The sequence below is a fragment of the Leptopilina heterotoma genome, unplaced genomic scaffold (genome assembly GCF_015476425.1).
Source record: "Leptopilina heterotoma isolate Lh14 unplaced genomic scaffold, ASM1547642v1 Lhet_128, whole genome shotgun sequence".
Lineage (NCBI taxonomy): Eukaryota > Metazoa > Arthropoda > Insecta > Hymenoptera > Figitidae > Leptopilina > Leptopilina heterotoma.
In genome coordinates this window covers 22,384-43,556 of record NW_025110846.1, presented here as the reverse complement: position 1 = coordinate 43,556, position 21,173 = coordinate 22,384, and the positions used below count along the sequence as shown (strand labels likewise).

At 21.1% G+C, this 21,173-nt stretch overlaps 1 protein-coding gene across 1 annotated transcript in view; it reads left to right on the top strand.

Moving 5' to 3' along the window:
- LOC122512775 (extracellular serine/threonine protein CG31145) overlaps positions 1 to 21,173 on the top strand; it is a 119,394-nt gene that overhangs the window by 93,549 nt on the left and 4,672 nt on the right. Inside the window, exons 4-6 of the mRNA XM_043628832.1 lie at positions 10,646 to 10,738; positions 11,656 to 11,960; positions 14,196 to 14,469. Of these exons, the coding sequence (XP_043484767.1) occupies positions 10,646 to 10,738; positions 11,656 to 11,960; positions 14,196 to 14,469 (672 nt within the window). The remainder of the gene's footprint in view (positions 1 to 10,645; positions 10,739 to 11,655; positions 11,961 to 14,195; positions 14,470 to 21,173) is intronic.

Sequence of the window (21,173 nt, the reverse complement as noted above, 5' to 3'; positions counted from 1 at the left end):
GGAAATATAATAAATTTTTCTTATAAATTTTAATAAAATTCCTTATAAGAATTGAATTATTTCTATAAAAAATAAATTTCTTTGTAGAAAATCTATTATTTTTATAAATAATAAAATTCTTCATATGAAGTCAATTATTTTTAATACAATTTTAATACAATTTCTCGAAAAGATTCAATTATTTTTAAAATTTGTAATAAAGTTTTTCGAAAAAATTCAATAATTTCGAAAATTTCAATAAAATTTTGCGCATGAATTAAATTATTTTGAAAAATTTCAATAAAATTCTTCGTATAGGAATTAAATTATTTTCCAAAATAATAAAATTCTTTGCAAGAATTCAATTATTTTAATAAAAAAATAAAATTCTCAAAAGAATTCAATTATTTTTAATGTAATTTTAATTGAATTTCTCTAAAGTATAAAATAATTTTCATAAATTTTAACAAAATTCTTCCGAAAATATCAACTATTTACATAAATAATAAAATTCGATTCCAAAAATTCAATTATTTTGTTAAATAATAAAAATCTTGTACTTGAATTATTTTTAATAAAGCTTCACAAAAGAATTCAATTATTTTCATAAATAATCAAATTCTTCGCAAGAATTGAATTATTTCCATAAAAAATAAATTTCTTTGCAGAAATTCTATTGTATTTTTAAAACTATAAAAAAATTTATCATATGAATTCAATTATTTTCAATACATTGTAAATAAATTGTAAATAAATAAATAAATAAATACAATTTTAATGCAATTTCTCGAAAAGATTCAATTATTTTTAAAATTTGTAATAAAGTTTTTCGAAAAAATTCAATTATTTCGAAAATTTCCATAAAATTCTTCTCAGGAGTTCAATTATTTTCGATAAAATTTTACACAATTTTCTTGAAAGAATTGAATTATTTTCAAAAATTTCAATAAAATTCTTTCCAAGAATTCAATTATTTTGAAAAATTTCAATAAAATTCTTCGTAGGAATTGAATTATTTTCAAAAATAATAAAATGCTTCGCGAGAATTCATTTATTTTAATAACAAATAAAATTCTTCGCAAGAATTCAATTATTTAAATAAATAACAAAATTCTTCGCAGGAATTCAATTTTTTTTTTATATAAATAATGGAAAAATTAATTAATTAATTATTTAAATGGAAAAATAATTTTTTTACAGGGAAAGTAAGAAAATTTTTCTGTTTGCAATTTTTCCTTTCTAAAATAATTCATAAAAATTTGTAGAAGAAAATATAGTTAAAAAGAAATTTTTTGGTAATTGAATTCGCCTAAGTTTTAACTTCCTTTGTAAAATAAAAAAATTTTTTTGCTAACAAGTTAGCTAAGGAGATAAAGTTTCAGGGCATATATTATTAATTATCTTATGTTCAAAAGACTATTATAATTAGTTCCTAAAAATAGAATCGCAATTTTTATATTAAAAGAAATAAATTTAAAAAAAAAATGTATGTTACAAAATAAAAGAAGTAATCCAATGGCTTTTTGATCGAAAGGTAAATGTCAATTTTGAGCACGCGAGAGTTGTTTAAATACAGCTGGCGATTGTCGAAAAAAGAGAGAAAATAAGGTGCGGGAAGAAAAACAGAGCAAAAATAAATGCAACGAGGAGTCTATAATATCGGGAAGATAGGAAGAAGAAAGAGAAATAGAGAAAAAGGTTGAAATGTTTGGGAATGGGTTTGGGGGGGGGGGGGATAAAGAGGGCTTCACAAGAGGAAGAAGAGATAGAATAAGAAGAGACTGAGGTGGAGGTGGAGGTAAGAAGCTTATTGGAGTCCCGGTATAGGGGAGCTAGTTTTGATTCGTTATTTCTTTTCGTTTTTTAAACTTGAGACCGACTGAAGATTTCGAGATAAGTAGTGGCAAAGCAACGACCGGGCTTTAAACTCTGTAATAAGTTCGGCAATAAGTTCCCTCGAGAAACTTTCCACAGTTCAGATCCAAAATTGCCATCGAGGGCCCGCATCGTATATAACCTGTAATATTTCTCATTAAGTTCCAAGCAAAATTGCTCTCTTTCCCCAAAAAATCCCCAAAATTTTTTTCCCTATAATTTAATCGTCCTCTGTTATTACAATCTATATACGAAATAATCAATTATTATTTTATAATTTATATTTTTTTAATATTTCATTTTTAATATTAATATTTTTTTACAAGGTTGCAACAAATATTTAATTCTACTTTTCCCTGATTTCCAGACTTTTTCCTGACTGATTTTCACTTTTTCCCTGACCCTAAAGAATATTCTGATTCACTCCAAAAATTATTAGATACTCTAAAAAATGTTCTATTACATTTCTTTACAAATTTCTTTAATTGTAAAATTATTCAAAAACATCAATAACTTCTTTTTTAAATAAACATTTAATCATTACTATCTTTCCGTAGGAATTAAAACTCTTCAAAACATTCAAATTCAAACCTTTTTTAAATTCAAAAACTTACAAGAATATTATTACAAAACATGAAGAAGGCGATCATTCCGAGTCAAAGACTCGGAGCTATCGCCTTCTTCATGTTTTGTAATAATTTAAATTACCATAAAATTTTTCAAAAAAAATTTAATTATTTTCAAAAATAATAAATCCATTATTCGGTCATTCATTTTTAAATTAATTTTTATTAGAAAATTCTAAAAGAATTCAATTATTTAAATTAAAAAATAAATAATTTTTTAAATAATTAAATGTTTGTTAAAATTGAATTCTCATAAAGAATTTTATTAACAATTTTTTAAATAATTGAATTCTTGTGAGAAATTTTAATAAAACTTTTAAGAATAATTACATTTTTCCAGGAATTCGATTAAAATTGTATCAAAAATAATTAAAATCCTGCGATGAGTTTTATTATTTATAAAAATAATTAAAATTTTCCTAAGAATTTTATTAAAATTTTTCTGAAATAATTGAATTTTGGAAAAGAATTTTATTATTTATAAAGATGCATAAAATTTTGACAATAATTTTATTCAAGTTTATAAAAATAACTGAATTTCTGCGAAGAATTTTATTATTTGTATATATAATTGAATTCTTGCAAAAATTTTATTCAAGTTTATAAAAATAATTGAATTCCTGTGAAAATTTTATTACTTATGAAAATAATTGAATTATTTCGAAAAAATTTATTACAAATTTTGTAAATAATTGAATTCTTGTAAAATTTTCAAAGATACTTGAAATTTTGACAATGATTTTATTTAAATTTTTGAACATAATTGAATTTCTCTGAAGAATTTCATTACTTTTGAAAATAATTGAATTCTTGCAACAAATTTTATTCAAGTTTATAAAAATAATTGAATTTCGGGGAAGAATTTTATTATTTATAAAGATACTTGAAATTTTGACAAGAATTTTTTAAAAATTTTTTATACATAATTGAATTTCTGCGAAGAATTTTATTATTTATATAAATAATTGAATTCTTTCAAAAATTTTATTCAAGTTTATAAAAATAACTGAATTTCTGTGAAAAATTGTATTACTTATAAAAATAATTGAATTCTTAAAAAGAACTTTGTTACATTTTTTTAAATAATTGAATTCTTGTGACGAATTTTATATAAGAATCTTTTTAAATAATTGATATTTTTTGAAAAATTTTATGAAATTTTGTATTTTAAATAATTGAATTCCCGTAAATATTTTATTATTTATGACAATAATTGCGAAGTTATTTATAAAAAAATTTGTAAATAATGAAATTCGTGTTAAATTTTTTATTATTTTTTGCAAATAACTATATTTATGTGAAGAATTTTATTATTTATATAAATAATTGAATTCTTGCAACAGATTTTATTCAAGTTTATAAAAATAACTGAATTTCTGTGAAAAATTGTATTACTTATAAAAATAATTGAATTCTTGAAAAGAACTTTGTTACATTTTTTTTTAAATAATTAAATTCTTGCGATGAATTTTATAAGAATTTTATAAGATTCTTTTTAAATAATTGATATTTTTTGAAAAATTTTATGAAATTTTATATTTTAAATAATTGAATTCCTCTGAAAATTTTATTACTTATGGAAATAATTGAATTATTTCGAAGAAATTTTTTTAAATTATTTTTTATTTAAAATTCTTCAATAAATCTAGTATTTATAAAAATTGTAAAAATTATTCTCTAAATAATTTCTAAATAATAATTTTCTGTTAGTTCTTCAAGAATTAAGTTATTTAAAAATAAATTATTGTTAGAAATAGAAAAAAATTGAATTTTTTTGCATTAGAATTCGTAGTAATTTAGTTGTTTATGAGGCAAATAAAAAAAAACATCAAAATTCCGAGTTTTTTCATGAATTTTAAAATTTTAATTTTTTCCAGTACTTTTATTAAAAATCCCTGACTTTTCCCTGATTTCCCTGATCAATTTTAATTTCCCTGACTTTACCCTGAATTCCCTGACCTGTGACAACCCTGTTTTAGTATTTTAATATTTTATAATAAATTATATTTATAATTAATAATTATATTATTTATAATAAATTATTATCACAAAAATTAATTTCATTTAATAAACTTTATTTTTGCAATTTTTTTCGAACTAAAAAATTTTTCTTCTTTGTTCTTTCCTAATTTTTTCATAATTGACTAAAACGTGACAAATTGTCTAAAATGGAATAATTATAAAATAATAAATAAACTAAAAGTGGAAAATAAATAATGATAAATTATAGGATATGAACCGAGCACGCCTTTTAAAAGTTGTCAAGTAAAAGGAAATAAATTTTTTCCTCCATGTATGAGATATTACGAAAGCAACCAGAAAAGAAGGTATATAGGATAGTTTACAACTTTTCGCTTTGAATATTTCAAGAGATAAAAATTTCAGTTGTTAAAAATGATCTTTCTTCTTTTTCTATTAAAAAAAAGGAAAAATAGATTAAAAAAGATATTATGTGAAACGAAAAATGAAACTTTAGTGAAAGAAAGTTGAGTTTATATAGGACACAAACTGTGCTCTGAAGTTTGGGACCAATAAAGATGATAAACCAATGTGAATTGTAAAGTGTCGATACTACTCAAAGACTTTAACTATTATTTAGACTATGTATAGTGTCAGTATAAAGTCAGCCACAAGAAACTTTGCGCGAAAAGTTATATGAGAGTAAACGCTCGCTCAAGTTTCTCTGAATTATCAATGAATCAGGAAAATATCTTTTAGAACAATTTATTCACTTGCGAATTCTTTCCAATAATTCATATCCACAATATTTTAATATTAAATATTTTTATTATTATTATCATCGTTCTTACTAATGGAATTCCATTTATTAAATTATTATCCAAGTAGCAAAATATTTTTATTAAAATATTAATTTCAATTCTTTAACATTTTAAAATTACAAATTAAAAAAAATATGTACCTACTTATTAATAAATAAATGAATTACTTTTCATTCTTCTCAAAAGAAGAAATAATTTTTTAAAAAAATTAATTTTGAAATAATTCAATTATTTTGAAAATTGTTAACAAAATTTTTTGCAAGAATTCAATTATTTCTATAAAAAATAAAATGTTTTGCAGGAATTAAATTATTTTTTTAATCAATAACATTTTTTGGTAGAAATTCAATTATTTCTAAAAATTCCAATAAATTTCTTCGATAGAAATTCAATTACCTTTTTATGAATAATAAAATACTTGGCAGGATTTCAATTATTTTAAAAAAAATTTGAATAAAATTCTTCGCAAGAATTCAATTATTTTCAAAAATAGTAAAATTCTTCTCCAGGAATTCAACTATTGTTTAATCAAATTTTACTCAATTTTCTAGAAAAAATTGAACTATTTTTAAAAAATTCAAATAAAATTTTTCGCAAGAATTCAACTTTTTTTTAAATTATATAATAAAATTCCTTATAAGAATTTAATTATTTTTATAAAAAATAAATTTCTTTGCAGAAATTCTACTATTTTTATAAATATAATAAAATTCTTCATATGAATTAAATTATTTTTAAGTAATAAATTTTTTCGAAAAAATTCAATTATTTCGAAAAGTTCAATAAAGTTTTGCGCAAAAATTGAATAATTTTTAAAAATGTTCATGGAATTCTTAGGAGTCCAATTTTTTTGGATAGAATTTTACTCATTTTTTTAAAAAAGAATTGAATTATTTTCACAAATTTCAATAAAATTCTGCGCAAGAATTCAATTATTTTGATAAATTTCAATAAAATTCTTCGTAAGAATTGAATTATTTTCCAAGATAAGAAAATGCTTCGCGAGAATTCAATTAATTAATAATAAAATTCGTTTCAAAAATTCAATTATTTTCTTAAATAATAAAAATCTTGAGTACTTAAATTATTTTTAATAAAGCTTATCAAAAGAATTCAATTATTTTCATAAATAATCAAATTCTTCGCAAGAATTGAATTATTTCCATAAAAAATAAATTTCTTTGCAGAAATTCTATTATTTTTATAATTATAATAAAATTCTTCATATGAATTCAATTATTTTTAATACAATTTCTCAAAAAGATTCAATTATTTTGAAAATTTGCAATAAAGTTTTTCGTAAAAATTCAATTATTTCGAAAATTTCAATAAAATTCGGCACAAAAATTGAATAATTTTCAAAAATGTTAATAAAAATCTTCTCAGGAGTTCAATTATTTTCGATACGATTTTACTGATTTTTCTTGAAAGAATTGAATTTTTTAAATAATTTTAATAAAATTCTGCGCAAGAATTCAATTATTTTCGATACGATTTTGCTGATTTTTCTTGAAAGAATTGAATTTTTTTAATAATTTTAATAAAATTCTGCGCAAGAATTCAATTATTTTAAGGGGATTTGAACCTTGATGACGTCACAGTTTGTGCAAAGCATTAGTTTTAAATTTGTGACGTCATCATGGTTCAAATGCCCTTAATAAAAAATAAAATTCTTCCCAAGAATTCAATTATTTTAATGAATAATAAAATTCTTTGCAGGAATTTAATTATATTTATATAAATAATAAAATTCTTGTTAGGAATTCAATTATTTTTAAATATTTCAATAAAATTAGATGGAAAAATAATTTTTTTATACAGAAAATAATAAAATTTTTTTGTTTGCAAATTTTTCTTTTTAAAATAATTGAGATAAGAATTTGTTGAAGAAAATTCCCAAAAATAAGTTTTTGGGAATTAATTTGGAATTTTGCAAAATGAAATTAATATTAATTTTGTAAAAATTGAATCTTGCAAATAATAGACAAAGAAATTTTAAATTTTCGAAAAAATTAACTCCTTTTAATATAATTTTAAAATTTTTTTGCTTATAAATATGTCATTAAAATTTTGAATATTCAAATGAACGAAATTCATTTATTTTATTTTATTTTTAAATTTTTATTTTATTTGAATAATATTGCATCACATATTAAAAAACAATTCATAAAGTTTCAATGTTTAATTTATATTTTTAATTTCTCTTTATAATTTCTATTGCAGTCGATAATTTTTGAAAATGTTTATCTTGCCAAATTATCAGAATATTCATCTTTCAGAATATTTCAGAATTTTTAGAAAAATCCATAAATTATGATATTAAAATTTACCGAAAAAAAACAAAAGTTAAAAACATTATTTTACCCTCTGTCTCGTAAAATTAAGAAAAAAGTTAAAATTAAATTTTAAAAAAAAGAATAAAAAAGTTTCATTCACATTTTCTTCTTTTGAATATAAAACTCGATTTTATTAATTCAATGAAATTTTTAATATTTTTCTTCATTTATAGATTTAGAGATACGAAATTCTTTGAATTTTAAATGCACTGCGACTACATTGAAATTGAAACATAATATGGCAAGGATATTTTAGTTTTTTTTTATTAGCTATTAGATTAAAGAGCTTTCTTTTGCATAATAAAATTTAATGTCTTTTCCCGTACGACATGAGGTTTATGACTCTAGAATCCTTTCCGGAGAGTTTCTTGACATTTGCTAAAATTAATTTACCGATCTAAATTTTATGCTTATATCCAAGTCTCTTAGTCGCTCATAATTTACAATTGATTTCACCTGTGACGGAAAATTAAATTATTTTTGACTAAAACTAGTTAGAAGTATGGAAATATTTTTTTAATTTCATATTCTAGAAGGGGTTAATTAAAAAGAAATTTGTTTATATAATTCCTCGTCTTTTTCGATAAAATCTTCGAAAGAGGAAAATGTCAGTAAAATGGATATTATAAATCTAGTTCGGTATTTTAGTTTTCCGTGTCAATTCATGTATGAGAGTGATTTATTTTCATGTTTTAATTTGCTTCATATTTAATTTACTTATCGGAATAATAATTATTTCATTAATTTACATAATTTTTCGTGTTAATGTGAATAATTCTCTATTACTTTTAAATAAACGTTTTGAATTTTTTATTTTAGGAAAGTCTTTTTTTTTAATTCTCTTATTCTCTTTTATGTTTTCTAATAGAGAATTAAAACTTTTATTTAAATATTCATTTAAATTTTATTCTTCAATTTATCGGAGAGAAAAAAATTGTCTGCAGAAAATAATTATAATAATTATTATTTTATCATGAGAGTTTTGTCTTTGAAAAATTAGAATAATTTTAAGGTAGAATTGTATAAATATTTTATGAAATATTTTTAAAAAATTGTCTGTGAGAGAAAATTAATTTTGCAAATGTATTCCTCGTGGCATATGCAAAAAAGAAAATTTGTTCTGACAAAGAAATTTTTTTTTTAATTATTTTTTTACATTCGTTTATTATTTACGAGTGAATTAGTTACTTTTCAACGAAATAATAATATAAATAAGTAATAGCTTTTTGAGGCTATTATTTTTTTATTAGATAAATTAATTAAATGTACAAAATGGCCTCAAGTAAGTTAAAAATTGAATAAATAAATAATAATTATTCAATTAGTAATTAATAATTAAATAAAGTAATTAATAATTAAAAATAGATAATTAAAATATGAAAAAATAATTATTAATTACTATCATGAAATCAAATATTCGCAAATGGAATTTCGTTGTTGACAAAAGTGTCTTCAAAGTGCCTCCAGGTTGAAGGAGAAATTTCGCGTGCAAGTTCAACATTTAATTTCTCTTCGCTTCGTTTCAAACTCAAAAATCCCGAAGCGCACACTCGAGATTTATTACTATTGAAATCTAATTGTTAACCATAAATTTTTCCATCTATCGTCTAATTTTTATTTTTTTTTTCTTCAAAAAATGTACGAACTTAAATGTACAGAAAAAATTTACTTTTTAAAATTGGAAATTACTTTGTATTTTTGTTAATTATTTATTAATTTTATTTGTTTTATTAATTAAATTATTTTTATTTATTTATACTAATTAATAATAATAATTATTAAAAGATGTAATTTTGTTGTTGATATTCATTATTATTTATTAAATAATAATTATTATTTAATTATTTATATAACTAATTATTAATATTTCATATTTTTTATATTAATTTATTTTTATATTTTTTTTTTAACATTAATTTATGTTTATTATACAAAAAATAAAAAGAATCGAACAGTTAGTTTTCAATTCAAAAAATTGAAAAATTTATAATGAAATTCGAAACTTTTATTTGAGTAAAAAAAAAGAAAAAGTAAACAAACTAGGAAAGAAAGAATGAAGGATTTAAGTACATGAGATTAATAAAATAAAAATAGCATAACGATCGGAGAGAAAAAATTTCCATCCAATTATAAGTTTTTATAATAATATGATAAGTAGTCGAAGAAATAAAGAAGCTTTTTATCTTAAGAAAACAGACTCATGTCCGTTAATAAGCAAGCACCTCTATTTAAAATTTTCAAAAACATATTTCAGTTCAGATTTTCCGACGATTTTTCCTTCTTTCTAATTTTTAATCTCCCGCTATAATTTTTAACCTTCGAAATTTTTTCTAAAAGTATTTTTTGACTATTTTTCTATTTTTCTATTTTATTTTTTATTTTATTTTTTTCGACAAACAATTCTTGGAGTTAATATAATTTAAAAAAGCGCTAATAACAGTGAGGATTTTGTGTTACACTAATTTTTTTCTTTTTTAACTCTCGACCCCTTATTTATTGCCGGAATTTTCGCACGACCTGTCCTTCCAGATTCGCGTGGTGTACTTTCGTGAGGACGCTCATCCGGAATCGATTCTTAATCCGTTGTTATTTTTATGGCCCAGCCACCGTGCAATGAATTTTTCAAATAAAAAAAATCTCATTACATAAATTGAATCAGAGTTCGCCAAATAAAAATTCAATTCAGGGGGGAAAATAAATTTTTTGTAAATTTTTCTCTCAATAATAAAAATATATTCCTTCTCAAAGAGAATTTATTAATTTGAAAATAATTTTTTCCAATAAATTTCATTTATTGAAGTAAAAAAAATGTAAAAAAAGAAGTAAAAAGATTGTGCAGCAATAAAAATGATTTTACATGAATAACTCACTCAGTGTTATATAATAATTATTTAATATAGTTTTTTCTTGTTGATTTTACAGTTTTGTATAATTACTTTCAAATAATGAATTTACAAATTAGAGCAATAATATCAAGGACGTTTAGTGATCTATATAAAGTTGTCTCAGGAAATGATTAATTAAAATTTTTCTTTCTTTTTTCCAACAGGTTTCCACGTGAACAGCAAACCTTACCAAATCACTTTTACTTCACCGACTTTGAGCGACATACAGCCGAGATTGCTGCCTTCCATCTGGACCGGTGAGACTACTCTGAAATTTCCAATTAAAAATTAATTTAATTATCAAATTTTAAATTCCATCTTGTTTGTAAATTTCAAATTCTCCTTCTTTCCTTTTCTTTATAAACAATCCAAAAATTTCCCTATTAAGAAAAAAATTTCTTTTACAAAGTATTTTTACTGTAAAATATTTGTATTGTAGAATATTTATTTACAAATTATTTTTACTGTAAAATATTTGTCTAAAATATTTTGTTTTTTTTAATAAATTAAATTTTTAATTCATTAATTTTAAAGTACAAAAATATTTGTACTGTAAAATATTTGTATTATCAAATTATTTATTTACAAACTATTTTTACTATAAAATGTTTATATTGTAAAATATTTTTTTAATAAAATATTTGTAGTATGAAATATTTTACTGTAAAATATTTATAGTATAAAATATTTTTACTGTAAAATATCTGTAGTATAAAATAGTTTTACTGTAAAATATTTATTTACAAAATATTTTAACTGTAAAATATTTGTAGTATAATATATTTTAACTGTAAAATATTTGTAGTATAAAATATTTTTACTGTAAAATATTTGTAGTACCTATAAAATATTTTTACTGTAAAATATTTATTTACAAAATATTTGGAGTGTAAAATATTGATTTAAAAAATATTTTGACTGTAAATTATTTATTTACAAAATATTTTTACTGTAAAATATTTATTTACAAAATATTTTTACTGTAAAATATGTATTTTACAAAAATATACTTGTATTGTAAAATTGTTAGTTAATAAAATATTTGTTTTAAAATAAAATTAAATGAAAAAAAAATGAAATTAATAAAATAAAATGAAATTAATGAAATCAAATTAATGACACTAAATAAAAAAATTTTGTGCGATTAAAAAATATTCACGGTATTTTGTTACAGACTTTTGGGATTTCGCCGTGCGATGCCAGTGACGGGGAGGAGATTAAATATGACAACGGAGATTTATCAAATTACGACTGGAGATATTTTGAAAACATTTTTCGTGAGTCCAGCGGGCAATCTTTGTCTGCATGGTCGGTGTACTTACTATTGCGATACCTCTCATGCAGTTTGTGGAAATCCGGATTTGCTTGAGGGCAGCTTCGCCGCTTTTTTACCCGACAAAGAAGTGGCGAGCAGAAAAGTCTGGCGACATCCGTGGAGGAGAAGTTATCATAAACGCAAGAAAGCACAATGGGAGAATGGTAAAAATTTCTTAAAAAAAAAAAACAAAAAAAAATCCTTTCTTTATATTATTTAAACTGATTTCTTTTCATAATTTTTTTATACTTTCGAGTTTTATTCAAAATTTTGCACAATTTTTTTCTTTGTGGAAAAATATTTGAATTAGTTTTCTATTTTTTGTTTTTAACTTCTTCTTTTTTTTCTTTTCCAAGTTTTTCTATTTTTTACTTGCAGATGAATCAAAATTTTATTTCTTGTGAATGATAATAATTCAAAAGTTAAACTACAGCAAAAGAACTCAATCTTTTTCAAAATTTTACAATTTTGAAACAGATTGAGTTCTTTTGCTTTGGTTTAGCTTTCGAATTAGTTTTTTTATTTATTTTACTAGTAAATAAAAAAAAAGAGGAGGAAGAAATTTTAGAAAAATGTTATTTAAATTTAGTTATTAATATCGAGGTAGTCTTTTTTTTGCAATTAAGATAAGAAATTTATTACTTATAAAAATAATTGATTTCTTGGGAAAATTTAAATTTTTTTATAGAAATAATTGGATTCTTGCCAAGAATTTTATTTATTATGAAAATAATTCTAAATAAATAATTAAATTCCTCTCAAGGATTTTGTTAAAATTTATGAAAATAATTAATTTCTTTCGAGGAATTTACTAAAAACTTGTATTAAAAATAATTCAATTCTTAGAAGAAATTTTATTGAAAATCTTAAAAGTAATTGAATTTTTTTCAGAAGATTTTTTTAAATTTTCATATAAATAATTCAATTCCTATGAAGAATTTTATTATTTATAAAAATAATTCATTTCCTCCGAAGAATTTTGTTATTTATAAGAATAATTGATTTTCTACGAAGAATATTTAATTTTTTTATAGAAATAATTGAATTCATGCCAAGAATTTAATTCTTTTATAGAAATAATTGAATTCTTGCGAAGAATTTTATTTACTATGAAAACAATCGAATTCCACTCAAGGATTTTGTTAAAATTTATGGAAATAATTAAATTCTTTCGAGGAATTCAATTAAAAATGCGTTAGAAATAATTGAAATCATATAAGAAATTTTATTAAAATTTTTGAAAATAATTGAATTCATTTGAAGAATTTCATTGAAAATTTTAAAAGTAATTGAATTCTTTTGAGAAGTTTTATTAAAAATTTCTAAAAATAATTCAATTCCTACGAATAATTTTATTATTTAAGAAAATAATTGAATTTTAGCGAAGAATTTTATTATTTATAAAAATAATTGATTTCCTGCGAAGAATTTAATTTTTTTATAGAAATAATTGCATTCTGGCGAAGAATTTTATTTATTATGAAAATAATTGAATTTCTCTCAAGAATTTTGTTAAAATGTATAGGAATAATTAAATTAAATTATGTGAATAATTGAATTCAAGGAATTCAATTATTTCTATAAAAAAAAATTGAATTCTTATAAGAAATTTAATTAAAATTTTTGAAAATAATTAAATTTATTTACAGAATTTTATTGAAAATTTTAAAATTAATTCAATTCCTACGAAGAATTTTATTATTGAAGAAAATAATTGAATTTTAAGGAAGAATTTCATTATTTAAGAAAATAATTGAATTTTAGGGAAGAATTTTATTTTTTATAAAAATAATTGATTTCCTGTGAAGAATTTTATTATTTAAGGTAATTTGAACTGAATTGAATTTTTGAGATGAATTTTATTATTTATTAAAAGAATTGAATTCTTCCGAAGAATGTTATTAATTTTTTTGAAAATAATTACATTCTTCGAGGAATTGAATTAAAATTGTATTGGAAATAAATGAATTATAAAAAATTTTATCAAAATTGTTGAAAATGAGGTATTTAATTCTTATCAGTGAATTTTATAATTTTTTAATTCGTAATTATTACAAAATTGAAGTTTTTATTTATTTACTATTTTTTTATTTATTTTTATTTTGAATAAAATTGTTTGTATTTTTGCAGCATTTTTCTATTTTTTATTTATTTTTTTATTTATTTTCTATTTTTCCACTTGAAAAAAAGAGAAAAAATGCAAATTTTAGAAAAGACTTGTAATCTCCTAATTATGATTTTAGAATCATTTTTCTTTTCTTTACTTGCGAATAAAAAAATAGAAAATCACAAATATTGGAAAATAATTATAATTAACTTTTATTAACTAGTTATGATTATTGTGATTAAAGAAGAAGAAAAAAATCGTATAAATTGTAATTTCTTGCTTTCTATTTCAGATTCGGACTATTGTTTACTGGTCAAAGAGATTCCACCCTACAACGAAGGTCATAGGTTACTGGATTTAATGGACATGTCTGTTCTGGATTTCCTCATGGGAAACATGGACCGGCATCACTACGAAACTTTCAAGTTGTTTGGAAACGACACGTTTCCATTGCACGTGGATCATGGTCGTGGCTTTGGCAAACCATTTCACGATGAAATCAGCTGTTTAACTCCTATACTGCAATGCTGTATGATCAAGAAAAGCACCCTCACGACTTTATTGAGGTTTGCAACTATTTCATTTTATTGTCAATATTTTACTATTACTTTTTACTTTACATTTACTTTATTTTTTGGAAAAAGGTTAATTTTTTTTCCCTAGTTTTCGAATTAGTTTTCTATTTTTTTTTTTACTGACAAAAGTAGAAAAAAAAGATCAAATATTTTTATTTATTTTTTTTCTGTTTTTAATTTACTTTCTTAATTTTTGTATTCTAAATTTTAATTATTTCTATTCTATCTATTAATTTGAATTGCACTTTTTTCGTATTAAAATTCCAATTTAAAAATAAAATTGCAATTTAAAAACATTTCACTTTGTTCATTGAAGTAAATTTTTCTTGAATTGGAAAATGAAAGCAGGGTAATTTTTATACCTCGTATGGGAGAGAATTTTCTCTAAAAAGCCACTTTCATAAAAATCAGTAGGACGTAAACCGAAGATCGTAAATGGCACGCGGCGCGCCAATGATAACCGAGAAAATTTTATAGTGCAAACACTGGAAAACTTGGGTTCATTTAATTCAAATTCGCCAAGTGCGAGAGACTTCTAAACATATAATACTCGGGCCTGGCAAAATTTATCTAACATAAAATTCATTTTATTAACAATTTTTTAATAATTTAATAATAAAATGAAAAGGAAAAGAAATTTATTTGATTCAAATAGCCGATCAAATAATTCTTAAAAGAGTCAATCAAATTATATTTGTAGCAATAATTTCAGTATTTGAAGCAAATATGAACTGAACCATTTAATCCATTTCATTGACTGAAATAAAAATTATTTGATTTAAGTAAATATTTAATTGATAATATTCAAGTAATCGGTTATTTGAATTAAATAATTTTTTTTTAGTGAAACAATTTCAACATTTTAAAAAATTGCAAAATGTTGAATTCAAATTTGAAAGTGTTTATTATTTATTCATTTTCGAGGAATTTTATTAAAATTGTTTACAATAATTGAATTCTTTAGCGAAACTTTATTATTTAAAAATAATTGAATTTCTAACAAGAATTTCAATTTTTTCGAAAATAATTTAAATCTCGCTTTGAATTTTACTAAAATGTTTAAAAATAATTGAAATGTTTGGAAAAAGTTTAATAAAATTTTTTTAAATAATTGAATTTGTGCAAAGAATTTAATTGAAATTTTAAAAAATAATCAAATTCTTTCAAGGAATTTTATTAAGATTTTTAAAAATAACTAAATTCTTTAGTGAAGAAACTTAATTAAAATTGTATTGACAATAATTTGAATTCATAACAAGATTTACAATTTATTTCAAAAATAATTGAAATCTTTGCGAAAAATTTTACTAAAATTACTAAGTTATTAATTAACTTTAATTATTATTCACTAATTAAGAGAAGTTAATTTTTATTCTCTTTTCATTTTTGTGTACAGTAGCTTTAAAAAATATTTAAACAAAAAAATTCTTTCATTTAAACGTTCAAAATTTTATTTTAATTCATTTTTTTGAAAATCTTGTCTTCTGAAGAAGAATTTTAGCATAAAATTTGAATTCCTTTAAAGAATTTTATCAAACTTTTTTACAACAATTGAATTCAGTCGAGAAATTTAATTCAAATTGTATTAAAAATAATTGAATTCTCACAAAGAATTTTGCTACTTATGAAAATATAATTCAATTTTTTTTGAAGAATTTCTTTTAATTTTTTGAAAAGAATAGTTTTTTAATAATTTTAATTGAAAAATTTAAAAGTAATTAAATTTTACTAAAAATTTCTTTCAACTTTTAAAAATAATTGTGCCTGTTATTAATAATTGTAATTAAAAATTTGATTATTGAATTTTATCAAAGGTTTTTGGAAATAATTGAATTTTTAGAGGAATTTTATTACATTATTTAAAAAAATTGAATTTTTTCGCGGAACTTTATTAAAATTGTATTAAAAATAATTGAATTTCTATCAAGAATTTCAATTCTTTAAATTCAATTCTTTAAATTTTATTAAAAATAATTGAATTTCTAACAAGAATTTCAATTTTTTCAAAACTAATTGAAATCTTGAAAAAAATTTTAGTAAAATTTTTGAAAATAATTGAATTTTACAAAGAATTTATTTCAATTTAAAAAAAAAATCGTGTCTCTTATTAAAAATTGTAATTAAAAATTTGATGATTGAATTTTATCAAAATTTTTTGGAAATAATTGAATTCTTTTTATAATTTTATTAAAATTTTCTAAAATAATTGAATTCTTTGAAGAAATTAAATAAAAGTTTTACTGAAAATAATTGAATTTCACCGTAGAATTTGATTATTTATGACAATATTTAAATAACAAGATTTTCAATTTTTTTCAAAAATAATTGAAATCTTGCAAACAATTTTACTAAAATTTTTGAAAATAATTGAAATCTTGCAAACAATTTTATTAAAATTTTTGAAAATAACTCAATTCTTTCAAAAAATTAAATGAAAATGTTATTGAAAATAATAATTGAATTTCTTTGAAAAATTTGGTTATATAAAAACATTTATAAAATGTTTATTATTTTATTTTATAAAACATTTTATCAAAACTTTTGAGTCAAACTTTTGATTAAAACAATTGAATTATTTAGAAAAATTTAATTAAATTTTTTGAAAATAATTAAATTCTTATAAGAAATTTTTCTAAAATTGTATTGAAAATAATTTATAATACAAATAAATGTAAATTATTTATAACTAAAACTAACGAGTGATAAAGTCAAAAAAAATTTCATTAATTATTTTCTAATTATCAATTAGTTTTAATTATGAAGAGGAAAAAAAACTAAATTTGAAGAATAGAAATAATACAACAATTTGATTTAAGTAAATATTTAATTGATAATATTCAAGTAATCGGTTATTTGAATCGAATAAATTTTTTTTTATGTGAAATATCGTAAAAAAAATTGCGAAATATTTAATTTAAATTTCAAGTGTTTATTATTTATTCATTTATTTGATTCTGTTTGCCGCATCTGTTCAAGAACTTCCTCATCTAAAGTCAAGTCAGCCAGTTAAAGAAACAGATTAAAGTAACCCACACGCTTCCTATTAACTGCAATATCATTAGATAATTGCTTCCTGCGGTTGGCTCGTTACGCTTTTACGTACTTCTTGGATCACGATTTTCCTTCTCCGTCACCTCACTCTTTCTCTCTCTCTCTCTCTTTTGTCTTTCCTTTATTCCTTTTCTTTATTCCTTATATTCTTTCGACAAAGCAATTTTTCCGCTGTATCTCTCATTCCCCTTTTTTTCACGCCTTTGTTCGGTTTTCAATTTTCACTCGTCTCATTATTTTTTACATATTTCAAAACTCAGTTTTCAACTCTCTTCTTATTATATAATTAAAGTTTTTATATTCACTGCATTCGGTTTTTTTTTCCTTTTCCCCTTGGAATATCTTCTAGGAATTTTATTAAAAGAAAAAAATTCCAAATCTTTATTAAATAATTTTTTATGTTATTTTCTTTTTCTAGAAAAAGAGAGAGAGAGAAGAATCTTCTATAAATATATTTTTCTTTTATTAAAGAATAAATTAAAGTTATGTGCAAAATTAGGAATTCAAATATACTATAAGTGAAGAAAGCTTGCCTGGTAAAAGGCGTGAACGTCTCTGGAATTCAAAGTGAGTCACTTAAAGTAAATTTAAGTGGACCTCTAAGTCTTTCTTTTTTCTCATCTGTTGAAAAACCGCGCACTTGCCCATTGGATTGTAAAAGTAGTCCCAAAAAGCTTTTCTGATGTTGCACACGAAAGAAGAAGAAGAAAAAGAAGGAGAAAAAAAAGAAAGTATAGTAGCCAGAGGATCCTCTCGAGGTACAAGCTTGAAATCTTCTGGCACTGAAACTGAGCGCGAATTCGAGAATATCTTTGCTTTCGTATCTACTTAACCCAATACTTTATTCATTGGCCTAGGACCGTAGGAAGCGCCAGAAGATCTTCCATTATTGGCTTCTTCCATTGACTCCAAGAAATCGAGCGTTGAATCCATTATTTTTCATTTCCTGCCAACAGAAGAATATATTAAATGGGATTTAAATGATTCAAGCACAAGTCAAGTTAAGAAGTACAGTTACTAACTGAAATTAAAAAGAGATTTCATAATTTTCATTTTTTCTCTCTCCTCTGACAGGAAATTCGGAAAATGGATTTTTTTCTCGTTTGACAATAAATTAAATTTTTGTCTTGGGAAAAATGAATGTTGTCTTCCTAACGTTTCGAACGTTCAAATGAAGGGAGACTTTTTTTACTTCTTGTAATTTATATTTTTTATTTAAAAAATTATTTTTTATATTAAAAATTATTTTTTATATTAAAAATTATTTTTTATATTAAACATTATTTTTTATAATAAAAATTATTTTTTATATTAAAAAATGTTTTTTATATTAAAAATTAATGCTTGACTAAGGGGCTGTCCATAAATTACGTAAGACATTTTTTTTTGAAAATTTGACCACCTCTCCCCCCTCGTAAGATATTTTACAAACATTAACGCCATTTTTTCTATTGTTCGTAAGATTTTGCTGACCCCCCCTCCCCCTTAAATATTAAATACTTAACTTTAAATAAGTCATTAATTAAGAGAAGTTAATTATTACTTTCTTTTCATTTTTGTATAGTAGCTTTAAAAAATATTTTAAATAAAAAATCCGTTATTGATTTTCTGCGAAGAATCGAAAAATTTTAATAAAATTTTGAAATGTAATTGAATTTCTGCGAAGAATTTTATTAAATTTTTTATAAATAATTGGAAAAAGTTTAATAAAATTGTTAAAAAGAATTGAAATCTTGCGAGAAACTTTACTAAATTTTTTGAAAATAATTGAATTTGACAAAGAATTTCTTTTTACTTTTTAGAAGAATCGTTTCTCTTACTAATTCTAATTAAAAATTTGATTATTAAATATTGTCACAATTTTTTGAAAATAATTAAATTCTTTCATAGAAATTAAATAAAAATTTTACTGAAAATAATAATTGAATTTTTTTGAAGAATTTGATAAGTTATGAAAATAATTGAATTTTTATAAAACATTATATCAAAACTTTTGAGAATAATTGAATTCTTCCAGAAAATTTTTTTTTCTGAAAATAATTGAATTATTAATAACTAAGACTACCGAGTGATAAACTCAAAAAAAATTTATTAATTATTTACTAATTGTCAATTAACTTTAATTATGAAAAAGGAAAAGAAAAAAAAAATAAATTTAAAGAATAGAAATAATACAACAGTTATATCTTGTCAGTTTCTTTAAAGAACACAATTATTTTTTGCCCCGATAAAAAAACCAAGTTTTCAAATACCTCACGAGAGGATTTTCATAGTTCGTGGGAAAATTCAGGTGTAAAATAAATTGTTTCACATGCCGTAGTTTGCAGCCCGTATCGCTAGTAAAAAGCGAATTGATTGATTTAACAATGATTTCTTTTATTCTATTATATACTGAAGTAAACTTTGTTATTTAAAAACACATTAAACGGATACGTAGTTTTCAAAAACACAAAGAGGAAAAATTTATTTTTGAGGGCGATTTAAATTTGTTTATGGATAAATTAACAGTTCACAAACGAACAAACAAAAATGAATTAAAATGAATGAATTATCTGCTTTTGTAGATTCTTAGCAATGATTATTATTAATTAATTAACTAATTATTACTAATTAATTTTTTCTATTATTAAACACTGAAAAAAATTTATTTCATTTAAATAAACTTTTACTTGTTAATTATCAAATAAATATTTTTTTGTATCGAATAATTTTTATTTGAGTCAATTAAATTGTATATTTGATTTAAATACTGTAATTACTGGTTCAAATATAATTTATTTAAATTAAAAAAAATTATTTGAATCAAGTATTTCCTTCATTCAAATTAATTTATTTAATAATTTCATTTATTTAATAATAGACACTTGTCTATTTAAATCAAATAATTTTCTTTTCAATGTAATAATGACAATAATCTAAAATTATCGAAAATTATCAAAAATTCAAAAATTCGAATTTCTTAAAATTCAACATTTTTCCCTCTCTTTTATGTGATTTAGCTTCATTATTTTTGTGTTTTTAGAAAACACTATACTTAATCAATAGTGTCGACTCTTTGGTAAAAAATCTAAAATTATCGAAAATTATCAAAAATTCAAAAAAACGAATTTCTTAAAATTCAACATTTTTCCCTCTCTTTTATGGGATTTAGCTTCATTATTTTTGTGCTCTTCAAAAACACTTTACTTACTTAATAGTCTCGACTCTTTGGTAAAAAATCTAAAATTATCGAAAATTATCAAAAATTCAAAAATTCGAATTTCTTACAATTCAACATTTTTCCCTCTCTTTTATGTGATTTAGCTTCATTATTTTTGTGCTTTTAGAAAACACTATACTTAATCAATAGTCTCGAATCTTTGGTAAAAATCTAAAATTATCGAAAATTATCAAAAATTCAAAAATTCGAATTTCTTAAAATTCAACATTTTTCCCTCTCTTTTATGTGATTTAGCTTCATTATTTTTGTGCTTTTGGAAAACACTTTACTTATTTAATAGTCTCGACTCTTTGGTAAAAAATCTAAAATTATCGAAAATTATCAAAAATTCAAAAATTCGAATTTCTTAAAATTCAACATTTTTCCCTCTCTTTTACGTGATTTAGCTTCATTATTTTTGTGCTTTTGGAAAACACTTTACTTA